Raw genomic sequence first — 17,695 nt, forward strand, 5'->3', positions numbered from 1 at the left:
ACACAAATCAAACTTACATTTTTACATGTAGATGGAATGAATGGATTAACCCTTTAAGGACAGTGGTCATGCTAACATGTCAACACGATAAAAAAGCACTTTGTTTTGATGACTTACAGGGTCACCATACTTTGCAGTACAGGCCTGAGGCACATATCAATTGATAGGGGAGGGACTGATGTTCACTTCCTGATGTGTTTTTTTTTTGTTATGTCACTGAGTGGGGCATTTAGTGTCTAAAGGGTGGAGACAGTTTATAGCAGCCAGGCAGAGACAAAAGCAGAAAGAAAACATCACAGGAACTTATTTAGAGCTAATAAAAAAGGGTAAACACTGTAAATCTGATACATTTGACTTATAATTATATTAGAACATTTATCACAGGTGTTTTAATACATTGTTTTTACAACATTTCTAAACATCAAGAAATGAGTGGATATAAGCATATACTATTTCATTAACTAAATGTATTAGGTATGTTTGTTTTTTTTCCTTATTGATAATAATGAAATTAATAACTACTTTATAAATATTTATTTTGAGAAAATAAAACCGAGTAGTGTCCAATATTGCTTACATAATACACGTTTATTCTCAGGGTCTTATGTCATTGCAATCACTCAGGTTAAACAATGTATTGTAATCTGCCCAAACATCAATGTTTTTCAACAAAACTTTCAGGAAGTATTGTAAGCTCCCTCGGGTCATAGAATAAAGCGTTTTATACACGAGTCTCGAAGCAGAAATAAAAAATACTTAACTTAAAAAAGAAACATTGTGTTGAAAAAAAAACGTTTAAATGGTTTCTGAAGTACTTTATTATGTTCTCCAGGGTGGTCTGAAAAAAAAAGGATACCACTTTCAGGATGCTACTGTAAAAATAGATTTTTTGTGAATTGTTACAGGAAGAGTCAATTACAGCCAAAAAACACCTGAACCTGGGGAAGCATCTCACTGAAAAATGCTTGGTCCTGAAAGGGTTAACTTTTCAAAAAAAAATGCAGAGGAAACACTAAGAAACTGTATTGTAAAAGTTTTAATAAATCAGTGGATACTCCTAAATTATGCAATTTAACTTAAATAGTTAACTACAACATAGCTTTCTGACAGTAACTGCAATGTGTTGCTGATCCACAATCTAATAACGCTGCTATGTTTATGAAAGGAACTTCTTTGACACCACCCCGTGTTTTTTAATACCTACTTGTTACTATTCCATCTCATGCATGTTCTCAAAACAAAAGTTTGAATAAATCATTTAAAATACAGAATGCTCCTGTGCATAATTGCACAAGAAAAAAAAAGAAAAAGAAAAATTAATGCACATCAGTCCTGCTTAAAACAAGACCAGAGTTAATTTTAAAATTGCTCAGAAATTAAACATAAAAAATGTATCACTAATTTAAAGAGATTGGGTATTATAAGGTGTGCTTACCAGCTGTGCTGGCTTTGGTGGGTGTGCAAGCTCTGCAGGTTCTATGGTTTTGCTGTTGGCAACCACTGTTACACAAGTCTGTTTCACAGCTTGTTGCGCTGTGATTGCAGCTGTGGAGATAATGCCACCTTTCTGCAGAACACACTGCTGGATGAAGAGCTGAGAGTTTGGGGTCAGCTGACGAACTGCTGGTAAACTTTTCTGGAGGACAAAAAATAAGAACAATAATATTAGAGACATGTGATGGAACTGATCTTTTAACTAATGTCCTTTTTTTTTTTAAATTCAACAACTCCGCTCACTGGTTAATATAAAATCTAAACTTAAATAAAGACCTTAAATTGCAGCCCCTAACACTGTTGCTGTACAATTTATGGAACCATCCTTTTGTTACATGATACATTTCAGATTCAAAAAAGTATTTTGTAACACAAACCCCACTATTTTAAATTTCCAACATAAAAATGTTTGGGTACATTTCAATAAATTAATTTTAGTTTGTTCGTAGGCATGTAAAACTTTTACATTTAAAGTAAAGGTTACCAAACATGGAATCAATGGAGTGGACTTTACCTTGAGGAAAGGCACAAGATAAGGCTGTGGGGAGGACTTCAGTTCATTATACAATCTGTTCGTAAATTCCTCTGGTTCGATTTTTGAATCCTAAAATAAAAAAAAAAATTTTAAACATTTAACAGATAGGTAAAGAAAAATGCAGGCTAATTAAAATGAACATTATTTTTATGACATTTTATACAAAAGCAAAAAAGAAAAAAGTGATATTGCAAACTATCATCAATGAAACTGAAATAAATTAAAACAGTTAGCTCTAAGAACCATTCCACTTTCAAAGGGGGCAACAGGTTATAATTTTTAACCACAGAAGTTTAAAATCTCAGTCATGCCAAGTGTGGTGGTTGTCACACGAATCTTGATACACACTCACACACACACACACACACACACATGACTGCAAAGATTGACATTATCATTAGAAAATATATTAGAACACTCATCCTACCAGAAGGTTCCGCACCAGCTCCGTAACATTCTTTGCCATTTCAGCAGAATGGGTTCCGCTGGAGGCTAACTTAATTAATGTCACGAGAAAATTCTTGCACTTTTTTGCATTATCTACTGTCTCCTGAAGAAAAAAAAAAAAAGAGATATGAGTACTATAACAAAAACAAATGTCATCACATGTTTATGATCATAATCTTTACTTTTTATGATTTATAAGAAATTATGTTTTGTGTGTAGGGTCTTTCAGCTTCACTTTGCAGTTCTCTCATTCATATTATACAATTAGAGACATCCAACATAAAATAGGCAGTTTTCCTTGAAGTGTTTGGCACAGAAGATATTTTGCATTATACAAAAAAATGTCCGTAAAGAATTATTGGAGATAAAGACTTTTGCAGACGATGCTTTCATAAAATTGGGAAGCATTGCATGAAACAAAATACAAAGTACTTTTTTTTTTTTTTTTAAAGAACCCAATGGTTTTACAGGCCAAAAAATCAAAGGACAGCCTTACTGCAGTGACAGTGCTCTGTGCAACAGACTTTCCTTTGGATCCCTCTGCTGTGGTAGGGGCTGGAGCTGGGGGTCTCACTGTTTTAACTGATGTTGCAGAAACAGCAATTCCTGTGGTCTGATATACAATGGACGTGGCAATACATTGAAAACTAAGATCCAGTCAAAGAAGCTAGGCAAAAAAATCTAAGCATAGTTCTGACCACTATGCTATCATTCAGATGACATAAATCTCTCATGTTATTATTATTATTTTTTATAAAAACATCAGAGTGAAACATTTTTACAGCACTGTTGATCATATGATTTAAAAGATCTAAGGCAGACACCTTAATACCTTTTTCTCATAAGATTAGATAACAGAAAAATCTTTTTTTCTATGATGATTCATACCGAGTACTGACATATGTATAACCTAACTGAACAATGTTATAGATAGACCCACTAAGTATTGCATCAAGTTTTCTACTTATTTTTACTGCTGAAGTTACTGCAGTGTCGATTTGTTGAGTTTGGTTTTTGACTATGGTTGCAGACTCCTGTTTTCTACGTGTTGTTGTTGCAGCAGCCTTTCAAATAAACATATTAATTAAGTCACCATTTAATATTGTACATGCACACTGACTATGCAAAATAAAGTGCACCTGCTTGTTGTACATGTGGAACTGTTAGACATAAATATTACAAAACCCATCCTATATATGGACATGGTGTGTAGGATTTGTATTAATTGTACAGATGTCTACATATTTTTTCCACCATGGTTGTCTACCTGCAGTGTAGAAGCTTGTACAGTAGGCATAGTAGCAGCATGCCTGGGGAGTCCAGCCCCTTGTGCTTGAGCTTGGGCTAAGGCTTGTTGAGATACCAACATCAGCTGACCTCTGTCACTTCTGACAAGTACCATCCCTAAACACAGAAAAAGAATACAACAATTACAAATTAATACAGCAGCCAAGGAAAATATCCCATCAGAATATAAGCGAGGGGGGAAAAGATATTATTTTTGCACAATAAGGATGCAAAATAGTTAGAGCCGAGCTACGTGCTGTTACTGAAAACAACCGAGCACCTGAGTTAATAAATCCACTAAATACTTCGAAATTACTGATACGTTCTAGTGTTCCAGATAATTTTTAATTCTAAAATCGCCACAATTTAGGGATATAATCAACATAAACACAGTTACAAAGTAGCATGAAAAAAAAAGAAAAGGTCCAGATAAAGGGGAACATTTTGCTTATTAGTGTTCCTGAATACTGGTGGAAAATGCTGAGGGATAATTCTTAGACTAAAAAAGACTGCCCCCACAATACAGTGATTCTTGATTTACAAGTGCTACAACGGGTGTATATTGGGGTGACATTGATGGGTATGATTGGTACAGCAAACTATTTTTATTATTATTATTATTTACTATGAACCATATGTAAGGTTTTACAATTTCAGCAAAGGCACAAACACTAACTGCAATATAATAACATACAGAAACCAAACAACAGAATAGTGACCATTTACATGGACTACTGTATGCAGCATTGTTTCTGTTTCAATGAATAGGCTTCTCTTACCTTGTGGGATTTGAAAGTTCGCAGGTAGCTGTATTGTAGTGGTCTGTAGAGCCTGTGGTGTTCCATTCTGCTGAGGAGTACTCACTCTTGGTACAACAAGTACAGTCCCCTTCCCTGGTGTTTGAGCGATGGCGGCTACTCTTGTCACTTTTGAGGTAGATTCCACAGAAGTTGTTGCAGCCATTCCAGTCTGAGGTGCAGGTGCCAAGCTTTTACCCATGCTTGTCTGTCCCGATAAATTTACAGTCTGCAAAGGTTGGCAGTGGCTGACAACTGAGGAATGGCTGTTCGCACTAGTCATGGTTGTACTCTCCTGAACTGGCTTACTACCTATGATTACATGTGCGCTTGCTCCAGGCTTACTTGTATGTACAACTATTTTTGGTACTGTACTGTCTAAAGATGCTGGCATATGTGTAGACGTATTTAAAATATTTGTAGTTATCTCGCTATTTAAACTAGATGAAATTACAACAGATTTCTGCATTATAGAACCAGGTGATTTAGGCACAGTCATCACCGTTTGTGGTTTACAGGAACTCAGTGTAAAAGTTTGATTATTTGGAGCAGAATCTGACATAGTTGCTGCTGGTATAAGCGAAGTCTGGCCATTGGAAACTGCCTTGACGTCACTTGGACAAGTCGTAGCTGTAGTCAGAGCTGCACTGTTTGTATGAACATGTCCAGTTACGCCATTTGTAACAAACACTGCACTCGACTGGCAGCTCACGCCGTTTACGGAAACATTTCCACCGTTGACACTCTGGCTTTTGTTCCAACTTTCTGGTTGCATTTTTGTTACTACAGCATGATTATTTTAAGCATCCGACGTCGGTTTCCTCCTAAATGCTTCATTCGCAGAAGGGACACGAACCTGTCACGTCCATACATGTCCTGACCAGAAAAAAGTAACGTGGTTGTCATCTTACTTAAAACGCATACTACTAATCTACACGCGGTTTCGAACCTTGACAAATACTGTGCTATTTTATATTTCATCCCAGGTAAAACATGAACACAATGCATAAGAAAGGTGTGGTAATAACAATAATAATAATAATAATAATAATAATAATAATATTTACACCGACAGGCTACCTTGAACAATCCGAATATCAACATTGAAGTATTAAAACTGTTGTTAACCAAAGATTCTGTATTACGTAGGGGCACGTTCTAAGTCAATCAAAAATGTTTTTGATTTTACTGCAATAGTATTTCACTTACATGGTCTTGAGATTAAACTACTTAAACAAGTCAGTAAAAAAATTAAAATAAAAAAAAACACACATGGTCATGCAAACTGTTTGCTCTGTGGTTTCATTTGACATGGTCGTTAACTATAGTACTACATAACAACATACCATCACGCGTTCTTGTGTTTCTGAAACATTCCACGACTCGTTATAATTAAAGTGTGCTTTATTAAGCTTTACCTCCCCGAGTTCCTTTCTATCCAAGTCTACAAACAGAGGACACGGCCATGTTTATACTACTAGCCATGTGGGGGTACGCGCACGCTCAGTGGGACTCACTCTGACAACACGTCAGGATTCTCGGTTTAGGTGCTATTCGATTGGTTGGCGGCTTTTGTTTCAATTTACGGAATTACGTCAAAATTTTTATGCAAATTCATCAGTGTTGCCAGGTCCCCGGTTTTCCCGCGGAATTGGGCGACTTCAAAAACACAGCCGGGGAAATATTAAGGAGTAGCGGGTTGATAATGTAATTTTCATGTTTGCAATATTGTTTGGGATACAGCACCAGCGTTAGTATTTCAATAAATGGATCACGCGGTTAATTCGGTTGCTGGTCTGGTATGAATGTTGATTTGTCCCTTCAGGGCTTCCGTACGCATTTGTTGCTAGTGACGTGTTGATGAGCTGTACTGGGGCTTGTAGTTTTTATCAGATTTATACATTATTACACTTTTAGGTTGACAGTTCCATCTAAATTATATTTGGAAAACCATTTGGCTTGTACTGGTAAACTGAATCCAGCCATATTCCAGTAACCACACTTTTACACATCACAGTACTTTTTTTCAATGCTCTGCTGTGAATTATTTTTCAAGAACTGTGAGTTATACACTTTTTATATAATTCCGAGAGGTTATAAATTTGTGCAGATATAAAATTTGTGCATATATGTGTGTTTTTATGGCTAATTTGTTCACAATTCTTTCAAAGACACAATTTACTTTGTGTGAATGAAAGATTGTTGTAACTATTGCCCTTGCTCAAATCCTTGATAGAATATACAGTATATTGTAACAGTGACAGCGGTGCATGGTACAGTGGCAGCAACTGCTTCCAATTGGTTGTTTTGTGTGTCTGTGTGTATTCATTGGTCCGTGCTATACTTGATTTGCATAATGCGTTACTTTGCTTATTATTTTGTGTCACAGAAACTGTATAAAATAGCGCTGTGGCCTGACTGAGCTGGCTGACATCAGTTCCAGTCTTGTGGGTTTTAATAATAAAAAGAGCTTTGATTAATTTTATATTAAGTTTCCTCCAACTTTGTTCAGCTGCTGCTATAATATGACATGACCAAAGGAAAATAAAAACTCATATAGGTCATATCTCTTTAAATGTCTTTAGCATGTATTCACAATGCATTCCTTGATACAGAGTGAAAAAAGCTTTTGATTTTAACATTTAACTGAACTACAGATGCATCATGTTAACTACAACACAATGGAGCTACTGGATTACCATATACCAGATACAGTACTGACCCACAATAAATTAAATAGGTTTGACCAGGACAATGCTATATCACCATTATATGGTTTGTGCTATTCAGTTTAATATACAGTATATCATATACCTTGCTTGGTAGGCCAGTAGAGTATTACAAATTACTGTATAGAATGTGAGAAAAAAGGATTACTATTCATTGTAACAGTTAGTTGGCCACTTAAGCCCAAGAAGACACATTTTGGACAAGTGTCTGTATGGCTATACTGTACTCAAGAGTAGACATGGTCTCTCTCTGTAAAGAAATGATACAATCTGACTAGCTTTTTTTGTGATTGGTTTTAATTACACCTTTTATTCTTTTACCTATAGCATGTGCCTTAAGTGTTTATTTACAACAGAAAACAATTGATTCAATCAACAATATAGATGCTTCAAAACAAGTCTTTATTCGGGTTTTTTTCAATACCTTTACAAATCTGAACGGCACTTTTAGGGTTAAAAAATGCTTCAATTCAACTGCATTTGTCTGTCTACAAAAGAAACAGAAACAGGTCTTGAATCAAGCGAGGGGTAAAAAAAAAAAAAAGACATACACAACACAAACTGCAAACAACTAAGCATCTTATATTTCAGGTTTTGAAATCCTGAAATTTTTTAAATCAATCAGATCACTTAACTCACATGTCAACCGATTCATAGGTACTGGTATCTTACTACTTGTGGTTTGCAGTTTGCACCCAATTGTGCAGTTCAGAGGGATAGATGCATTAAAAGAACAGATACTTTAACTTCATCACACGAAGGACTGCACAGAGTTGCTTATACTGCCCAGTCAGGCAGTGCTCAAAAGTTATCGTGTTCAGCACAGAAAGTGTTTTTTATTCAGAAAAATTAACAGCTTGACATGTTCCGGTGTTAGTCTTCTACGCAATCGATTTACAATACGTGGAAAAGACACGTTCTGCAGGCACAGAGGATCCTAGAATGGATCAGGTAACTTTTTGCCATTTTTTCCAGTGCAGGAAAGCAGTGGGCGCTGGCCTTCCACCACTCCAGTGGATTGCAATACAATGCAGGGCAAGGCTCCCTGAAGTAACTTTCCATTTCATTTTCAACTGTATTATCGTCCGGTTTTAGAACATAGTCTTCACCTAAAAGCATTGACATGGCACGATTCTTATCTATTCCACATGGTCTTTTAGCTGCTGTCTCAGTTGGTTCAGGTACAGCTACAGCAATCAGAGCTGGTGCTGTTTGCATAATTAAGCTCAATATTGTGCATCTTACATCTAACTCCATCGTCATATTTTCTCAAAATTATTCCACACATAACTTTGTTTTGACCGCTCCATTTTTATACTCCTCCCTTTTCTATCAGGACGCCAGCTGCTGTGCTCCGCGTAGGAACTCCAGAAGTCGACAGCTTGAGACTAGTCTGATAGGCCCACTAATCATGCCTAACCTGACATCACATGTTGCCAAATAAAAAAAAAAATACAGGCAGAGGAGTTGCAGAGTTCAGAAACAGTGCATAAAGAGCACATGTTTTGTTGGATATTTACTTTTAAATCACAAAATGACAGACACATTTTATCAATTTGTATTATACGTTAACTTATGTAAAAACAGTATGAATTTATCGGTTAACCGTTAAACCTATTACATCCCTAGTCTGGGGTTAGCTCTAGATTAAAAAAGGACAGGGTGTGCTTCTAGTGGCACTAGCTAGGAGCGGAGGGGTTATTAACTTGTGTGTGGAACGTAGATTTCTTTGTTACAGTGACACATTTGAAACTACCAAAACCTCAATTAGTTGTATTTTAAAAACTACAAACTGATAGAAAACACAAAAAACAGATTACCATAGTAAACTTAAGGAACTTGAAGGGTGAACCATTTCATGATCTTTATGGCAAGCTTACTGTATCGTATGCAGTTTCCAATCTCAAAATTTCCTTTGGATCTGAGGTGTGGTGTTGAAAAATTATGGAAAATACACGGTTTAAACTTCCCTGTTTACCGCACCATTTGCATATGCATGCCTTCCGCCATCTTGACAATGCAGCGTGGTTACCATGTGGTTTTGATGAACACTGCTCCATGCAGTGCTCCAGTGTCCTGGCGCCATGCATACTGGCAACTGGCGCATCCTGAAGAAATAGGACTTGCCCTAGGACTTGGTTCTCTGCCACTGAAGACAAGTGACGGTTATGCATCCTGCTGGACCAAACACCTTCAAGTGGCCCTTCCCTAAGTACAGACTGTTCTATGAATGGATGAACATTGTGAAGAAAATCTCGCTCCCCGTTCCAGCTCACGCCCGCAATCATTTTAAATTTGATGATTACTGAACTTTGTGATGCATGCAACTTTTAAAATGTTTAAGATCCTTTCCATTTTGTGTAGTTATATACTTGTCATAAGAACTGAGATTTTTTGTTTGATTCCAGTAGGAGTAGACATGAAATTCTATCAGTTTGTAGTTTTGAAAACTAACCGAGGGTGAAATGTGTCACTGTAAGAAAGAATTCTTAGTTCCACATGCAAGTTCATAACCCCTCAGCTCCATGCTAGTGTCACTAGATGCACACCCAGTCACTTTTTACTCTAGACCTAACCCGAAACAATGCAATATTGAAGAATAACGACAGTTATTATGTGGTACGTTAGCCTTACCAAGTGGCCATAAGCAATGCTCAAATTCAACTTTAAAAACCTGCCAAAAATCCAAAGTCTGCAGAAACCTAAATGTTTTGCTTAATTCTTGTAGCTCTCATCAACATCTATCCAAAAATATCCAAGTTATTTCAGCCTAAACTTGGTAGAAAAACCAAAAATCTGAATTTTAGAGGGGGTTAATGACTAGTGGGGGGACTTGAAACCAAATGTGTTTCACAAAATCCGGAAGCGTGGTCCGTAAGGTTCTTACAACAATGCTAACATTTTAAGACCTGCATCCCCTACAGGATAAAGGGTTGGGCTGAAGTTTGAATAAAACTTGTCACTTACCCCTCATCTGGCAACTTGCCAAAAGTTAGTTAGGTGCTCCTGGTATTTGTTTCTCGAAAGCCCTGTTCATTACGAGTTGAACAAGGTGCTTTACATGATGGCAGCGTCTAAGTTGAGCCCAGGGTGATTTTTCTGGTCAGGGTCACTTTTTCACTTCAGGTTGACCTTTGCCAGGTCACAGCTCAAAAGGGAAATAAAAATAAATGATTAGCATTTCTGAACTCAGCTGGTCTGAAAACCCCCAGCTGAATTTTTCTAGCAAAATCTGAGATGGTCAGGCAACAAAATGCCCCTTTGTGGTTGAGTTGCCGTGGAATGTCCCCTTTACATCAGGAGTTGAATTCAGCTTATAAAGACTGGGGGAAAAAAAAAAAAAACACAGGTAGAAGCTATTTTTATATTTGAATAACTCCAAGTATTGCTTATTATAGTTATACTCTTAGCATGTTACTTAAATGTAATAGCAAATGTGTTCTACTGCACTGAAAGGAACACTTCCTTAAAGTATGTTATACATTTGTTGAGGTGAAGTGGGGTCACCTGTTGTGTACCTTGAAGAATTTAGTGAATCAGTCAGCTATAAGGCTAGATCCACCCGTTAATCGCTAATTGGTTGATTGTTTTCACTGTTAAATAAAACCAAAATTCTACAAGTTATATTCTACTTTTTGTGTGTGTGTTTTGCTGGATGGGGTGGGGGCAAGTAGAGTTTCTAGCATTAAGGGTTTTTTTGTTTGTTTTTTTGTTGTTGTTTTTTTTTTTAAATTGCACACCTTTGTTACTCATTTTAGAATTTAAATCGTGTTATTTACTTTGACAAAATAACGCCAATGGGGTAAATAAATTTGAATCTAACCAAAGGATCAAATATTAGCTCTCATCTTCAGCAAACACCTTATGAATTCCTTCAGCTTTTAAAGTACGAAAAGCTTTACTTCTGTTCCAGTGAAGCGAGGGGTCAGTATACTTTCCCCACTAGAATTTCCATTAAAAAAATAATGTCTACTTGTTTTAGGGTTGCTATGTAGCGTGTAATGTAACTGGATCATCAACAGTAAGGCTGTGGCTCTGACATTCTATCCGCGCTCTGTAAAATCACAATACGTCGTGCATCTGCTATTAACCCTTAAGGCGAAGAAAGTAATGTTATTAGCAAGCACCCTAAATCAAAGGCATTTCATTATAAAGCAGCTCCACCGTGCATATACCGATTGTAACACACCTTATTAACTTTTAAAATCAAGCAGATACTTTAGTATTTGATTCATTTAATGAATGCAAATCACTTTTGTACTGACAATACTGAAACTGGGCTAATAAATGGACCTAAAAAAGGCATACAGACATGCTCATCAAATGTGCAGATTTTCTGAACTGTCCTTTGCTCTTGCAGCTTGGCAACAGATTTCTTCTTAACACCAAGAACGACGATCTTTTCCTCGAATTCCAACCTTAACAAGATCAAACACAAAACCAACCACTCATATTAAAAAATTGACATATGTTTACTTCCTGAAAATAAAACGCCACCGTTTATTTGTAGTGGTCCCACAAATACATACATGACGTTCATGCACAGTACTATTCACTACTCGTACTGGCTCACTCAGTCTTTTACTCGTAATCCGGGTTAGGCTGTGCTATATACATGCTTCATACACTGTATGCTTGATACTATCTTTGAACAAAGGTGTACTTTTAAATACAGTATGTACAACTTTTAGTACTGTATTAACTTCAAGAATTTAAAATGACAGCTTTTTTTTATATTGTTGATTAATGCATTCCAGAAACAAAGTTACTAAGCAATCAATCAACCATTATTAACCAAAAACACTCGACTCATATGTTGCAAATTACATGTTCCCCTACAATTTGCCTTTTCGGCCAATTTGTAATTAAAACCTAAAAAACTAGATGATAATAAAAATACCAAATCGTGTATGGCTTTATAATGCAATGTGAATATGTTTTTAAACACTTTACACACATTATATATTGTTTATTTGTTTATTTGTTTGTTTGCTATCTCCACTACCTTTCGCTATTCAGTTTGCTCTCCGCTGTGTTGCTTGAACAACTCCAGACTCGTCTACTGAAAAGGATCTCAGGGGGAGTGCGTAATTGTACATTAATTTAAAGTGAGTATGATCGACCTAGACGGTAAACTTCCCCTCAATATTTCATACACATTTAGTTTGAAGATAATGAAAAAAAAGTTCAAATTCACAACCCTTTTCAAAGTGTTTAAACACATTGATGATTAACCCTCCCATTATCAAACAATGGTCTCTTCCTTTCCTTTGCACATGGCAGAAGGGTACTTGGCAAGGCGGAGTTTTAAAGAGGTTATTGCTTGTTTATTAGGTTATGAGTAAATATATCAGTTATCGGTGGTTTGATTTTTAAATATAAACAACACTTATAACGGCGCCTTTTACGAACTAGTTTGTAACTTTTTTTTTTTAAATAAAAAAATACACCCCTTCAACAATGTACCATTCTTAAATTTCCTGCAGTGGTTACTAGAGTTAAACCTTGGAATAGTCGTTCACGTTGGAAGGGGGGTGGTTTAATTTTTAAGTTAAAGAATGCTACCGAATTTAAAATAATCACAAAGTAAAATACATATATTATTTTTATGGTGTGCCGGTAAGACATATAATTTTAGGTTTTTGTCGATGCTTCAACTTACATAAGATCTTTGTCATTTTGTTTACGTCAATTCTCCCTGGCCGGAATGTTCCATTGTTAAATTTCACCCGAGTTGTTCTGTAAGGTGTGTGGTTTTTGCTGTAAGAGTGTTGTTTTTGGCTGTAATTCTTGTTATTTTTTATTTCTTTTTGCAGAAAAAAACATTATGTCGGTGGCATTTGCAGCTCACAGACAGCGGGGAAAGGGCGACATCACACCGGCAGCTATTCAGAAGGTATATGTTTTTTTAAGTACTGCATATTTCGTGTGTTTTGGAGGTTAGCGATGTGCCCTATTCGTGTAGGCGCGGAAGAGACATTGGTTACAATGTAGCAAAGTGCGGTTAACGCAAAATAGATTAATATCACGACTCAAAGAAAAAAAAAACATATTAGAAATTATTCTTCATAAGGAAAAGGTGTTTATATTTAGTTTGAAAATCATATGGGCCTAGTATAATTTGACGCTGATTCTCTCTCTTTCCTTTGTTAGAAAGTACCACGACGACTCGTCCTAGGTTAGGTTAGGATGTGAGAATCAGGCGCGATATCTGGGTTGTACTTTCCTTACTTTGATGCGAACTATGCAGTTTGTTAGGCATGAAACACCGCGCTTTTTCTTTTTGGTTAGCAATGCTTGCTGGGAAACTACTATAAAACTGTTTTTTTTGTACTGTATATTACATTAAAGCGCATGCTACTTTACAAACTATTTTTTTATATTAAAATGATATACGTATAATTTTTTACGTATAACTTTACTCCACAATGGCAACAGTTTGCGCCATATTTTCCTTTTATTTATTTCTTTAACTCATATGCCTCTTTGCACGTTAACATGATCTGTTGAAAACTAAATTTTTGCCAGACATAAGTACTGTATGCCAAAGACGTTGGTTGTATATTTAAAAATAAAAAAATAAAATCATATGCAAAATGCAAAAGTTAGAAATATTTAGAGAAGTTAGAATAAATGTTAGCGAGATAAACGGCCACATTCTTTGCAAACTCATCGCTGAACTAAGTAGAGCAGAGGTTTTTTTTTTTTTTTTTTTTTTTTTTAAAAAAATAAACAATTAATTAAATAAACATGGGGACACAACTGTAAACTAAAGAAAAGGCAAATCACAAGGAATAGTTTTTGTATCATTTATAAGTGCCACAAACAGTTACCGAACCATAACCGCAAAACGAAATAACATGTTGATTTCTTTTCCGTTTAGTGTTCCTTATCAAAAAACATAGTAAATATAACCGGTGTTTGTCAATGGCTTGGTATTGGCGTTTTGTTTTATTGTACAAAGACACACACACATATACACTATATATATATATATATATATATATATATATATATATATATATAATGTCGTGTGTGTTGAGTTACAAAAGAGAAGTTTCCACAATTTCCTGGGGACCCATGGGCAACATTTGTGGACTCCCATACCAGTTTGAGAACCAGTTACAGTACAAGGAGATAGGGAGCTGACATCTAGTGGGGAGAAGTACATTTTGACACTTATGTGCAAATTAAAATAAATCGTAAGGCAATATCATAAACAAGGGGTTGCTTGGGCAATTTATATATACATGTATTTTTAAAAAGCTACTTTATTACCCCCTGTGGAAGTGTTTCCTTATTACTATTGTCACTGAAATAAGATAACTTGACAGGACATTTTGGTGTCCTACTTTGTCATGGTCAGTACTGATGCTTGACTGGAGGTCTTGAAGGAATCTTGGGAACCACTTCTGTATGAAGATGTTATGATGTAGTTTCAGTATCTGGAGAAAGAAATGAGCTATAGATGCAGTGCTGCCTTACAGGGTTGGAGATCATGGCAGTTATTGCCTTAATTTTAATAGGAAAGTGTCAGGAATATTAGAAGGTGTAATCCAGGTTTGTTTCTACTCCACGTGGTGTGGATGTAGGTTGTAGGTACAGGTGCACTCCACTTATAACCGACTCCAAGGGACAGTGGAAATCAATACTTTATAAACGAAGTATGTAGTAAACACAATTAGAAATGCTGTCTAACTGCGAACATAACTACCTTAAATAAACAATACAGGAAAGCTTAACTTCCAAGTAATGGGAGTTTATTATTTGTACAAAACACACCCCTGTGGGCCACACAATGTAGTAAGTAGTACCATTTTGTATATTTTCGCTAAATGTGATTAAAATTGTATATGTTATGTGTTTAACCTGTACAACGGCTGTGTCAACAAAACCAGAAGAATGCAGAAAAGTAAACAGTAACTGTTTTCCTGCCTGATGTGACAAATACCGCAGTGACTGTCATTTACTGTCCCGGGTGTACCGTATTTGCACAAAATATCTACCTGTGGAATAGGAAAACTATATTAAACTGTATGTATTAAATGCAAAAACCTGCCTGTGCAGCAGGAAAACCGATTGTATTAGAGGAAAACATCTGCCTGTGAAACAGGAAAACTGTACATATTAAATGGTATATATGTTACAAAGTGATTCCCCATTAAAACACATTGTTTGGCAGGGACATGCCTCCTCAATCTGTAAATGAAACTCTGTTCTAACAGGATCGTTTAGGTGGAGTGCACCTGTATGTAGAAGACTATTTTTATTAGGACTGTCATGTTGTTTATGTCATTGCTAGAGGATGTATGATACCGTCATACCAGGCAACACCCTGACACTTAACTATTTATAGATTATACAGTACAAATTGTAACATAATTTGAATGCTAAGTGTATCGAGGTGATTTCTGCCAGAAATTGGGCTTATCCCAGAGTATCATACAGTGCATCAGTCAGGGGAATTCTAGTATTTCTGGCTAGAGAGGCCCACGTGCTTAAGTCAGGAATGAAGTAAACAAATTAATCCGTCATTAATATATCCTTGGAACAATTACCAGGTGGCTCTGCTGTTTGACTACATCATCGGAAAGCCTAAGATGAAGTGAGAGGTCTCAGACGCAATATTGGGGGTGGGGGTGGGGGAGGGTGGAGCACATTAGCTTAGCATCCTTTTACAATTTTGTTTTTGAATCAAAGGACACTACATTGTTTAATATCACCTAGAAGACTTTTTGAGTAATTTTTTTTTTTCTAATAGCCAGATTAACAGCCTAATGGAAATGGTATAAGCCACTTTATCAAGTTTGATGAAAGCTAAAAAAGGCAGATTTTATGTAACTTTGGCCAAGTGTTAGAAGTTTAGGGCCATATTTACTCAAGTCTTTAACACCCTTTTTCTGAAAGCGGTAAAACACCTATTACAATTGCAGCACTTGAGGCAAGCAGCTAAGTAAGATAACCAAAGTTCTCTGAAGCACTCAAGATGTTTTGTATCTGATTTATTTATTTTTATTTTTTTGTAACAAAACCAGTAGTTAATTAAAGAATGGAGGAAATGCTTTAAAAATATTGCCCTTAGTTTTGTTGTCATGCTATACACATTCAGTTTTGTACACATACAAATGTGATGGAGAGCGTATGATGGTTTTTCTGATTGGTTAAGTAAACGAAAACGAAGGCCCCCAATATGTACTATATTCAGTACTGTGCAAAAGCTTTAGGCAGGTGTGAAAAAATGCTGTAAAGTAAGAATGCTTTCAAAAATGGACATGTTAATAGTTTATATTTATCAATTAACAAAATGCAAAGTGAGTGAACAGAAGAAAAATCTACATCAAATCCATATTTGGTGTGACCACCCTTTGCCTTCAAAACAACATAAATTCTTCTAGGTACACTTGCACAAAGTCAGGGATTTTGTAGGCATATAGTCAGGTGTATGATTAAACAATTATACCGAACAGGTGCTAATGATCATCAATTCAGTATGTAGGTTGAAACACAATCATTAACTGAAACAGAAACAGCTGTGTAGGAGGAATAAAACTGGGTGAGGAACAGCCAAACTCAGCTAACAAAGTGAGGTTGCTGAAGACAGTTTACTGTCAAAAGTCATACACCATGGCAAGACTGAGCACAGCAAGAAGACACAAGGTAGTTATACTGCATCAGCAAGGTCTCTCCCAGGCAGAAATTTCAAGGCAGACAGGGATTTCCAGATGTGCTGTCCAAGCTCTTTTGAAGAAACGCAAAGAAACTGGCAACGTTGAGGACCTTAGATGCAGTGGTTGACCAAGGAAACTTACTGCAGCAGATGAAAGACACATCATGCTTACTTCCCTTTGCAATCGGAAGATGTCCAGCAGTGCCATCAGCACAGAATTGGCAGAAAACAGTGGGACCCTGGTACACCCATCTACTGTCCGGAGAAGTCTGGTCAGAAGTGGCCTTCATGGAAGACTTGCGGCCAAAAAGCCATACCTCCGACTTGGAAACAAGGCCAAGCGACTCAACTATGCACGAAAACACAGGAACTGGGGTGCAGAAAAATGGCAGCAGGTGCTCTGGACTGGTGATTCAAAATTTGAAATATTTGGCTGTAGCAGAAGGCAGTTTGTTTGCTGATGGGCTGGAGAGCGGTATATGAATGAGTGTCTGCAGGCAACAGTGAAGCATGGTGGAGGTTCCTTGCAAGTTTGGGGCTGCATTTCTGCAAATGGAGTTGGGGATTTGGTCAGAATTAATGGTCTCCTCAATGCTGAGAAGTACAGGCAGATACTTATCCATCATGCAGTACCATCAGGGAGGCATCTGATTGGCCCAAAATGTATTCTGCAGCATGACAACGACCCCAAACATACAGCAAAAGTCATTAAGAACTATCTTCAGCGTAAAGAAGAACA

The 17,695-nt window shown here is 36.5% G+C and overlaps 2 protein-coding genes across 13 annotated transcripts in view; one reads left to right on the plus strand and one right to left on the minus strand.

The window, feature by feature from the left end:
* Positions 1-6,018, minus strand: part of LOC121313492 (transcription initiation factor TFIID subunit 4-like) — a 68,590-nt gene extending 62,572 nt beyond the window's left edge. For 3 of the 4 annotated variants that reach the window (XR_005950001.1, XM_041246102.1, XM_041246104.1), the window contains exons 1-7: positions 5,907-6,018; positions 4,543-5,436; positions 3,744-3,880; positions 2,973-3,089; positions 2,457-2,579; positions 2,009-2,098; positions 1,436-1,636 (exon numbers count right to left, since the gene is read on the minus strand). Coding sequence is in view for 3 of the 4 variants with exons in the window: in XM_041246102.1 (XP_041102036.1) it covers positions 1,436-1,636; positions 2,009-2,098; positions 2,457-2,579; positions 2,973-3,089; positions 3,744-3,880; positions 4,543-5,335 (1,461 nt within the window). In the remaining variant the exon portion in view is untranslated. The remainder of the gene's footprint in view (positions 1-1,435; positions 1,637-2,008; positions 2,099-2,456; positions 2,580-2,972; positions 3,090-3,743; positions 3,881-4,542; positions 5,437-5,906) is intronic. The other variant, XM_041246103.1, reaches the window with a different exon arrangement.
* A 6,539-nt stretch (positions 6,019-12,557) lies between these two features.
* Positions 12,558-17,695, plus strand: part of LOC121313493 (protein SSXT-like) — a 32,142-nt gene continuing 27,004 nt past the window's right edge. For 3 of the 9 annotated variants that reach the window (XM_041246108.1, XM_041246107.1, XM_041246109.1), the window contains exon 1: positions 13,011-13,185. In XM_041246108.1, the coding sequence (XP_041102042.1) occupies positions 13,117-13,185 (69 nt within the window). In that variant the 5' untranslated portion in view covers positions 13,011-13,116. Of the gene's footprint in view, positions 12,605-12,889; positions 12,909-13,009; positions 13,186-17,695 lie in introns of those variants that run through there. The other 6 variants (XM_041246113.1, XM_041246114.1, XM_041246111.1 and 3 more) reach the window with 4 other exon arrangements.

The sequence above is a fragment of the Polyodon spathula genome, chromosome 3 (genome assembly GCF_017654505.1).
Source record: "Polyodon spathula isolate WHYD16114869_AA chromosome 3, ASM1765450v1, whole genome shotgun sequence".
Lineage (NCBI taxonomy): Eukaryota > Metazoa > Chordata > Actinopteri > Acipenseriformes > Polyodontidae > Polyodon > Polyodon spathula.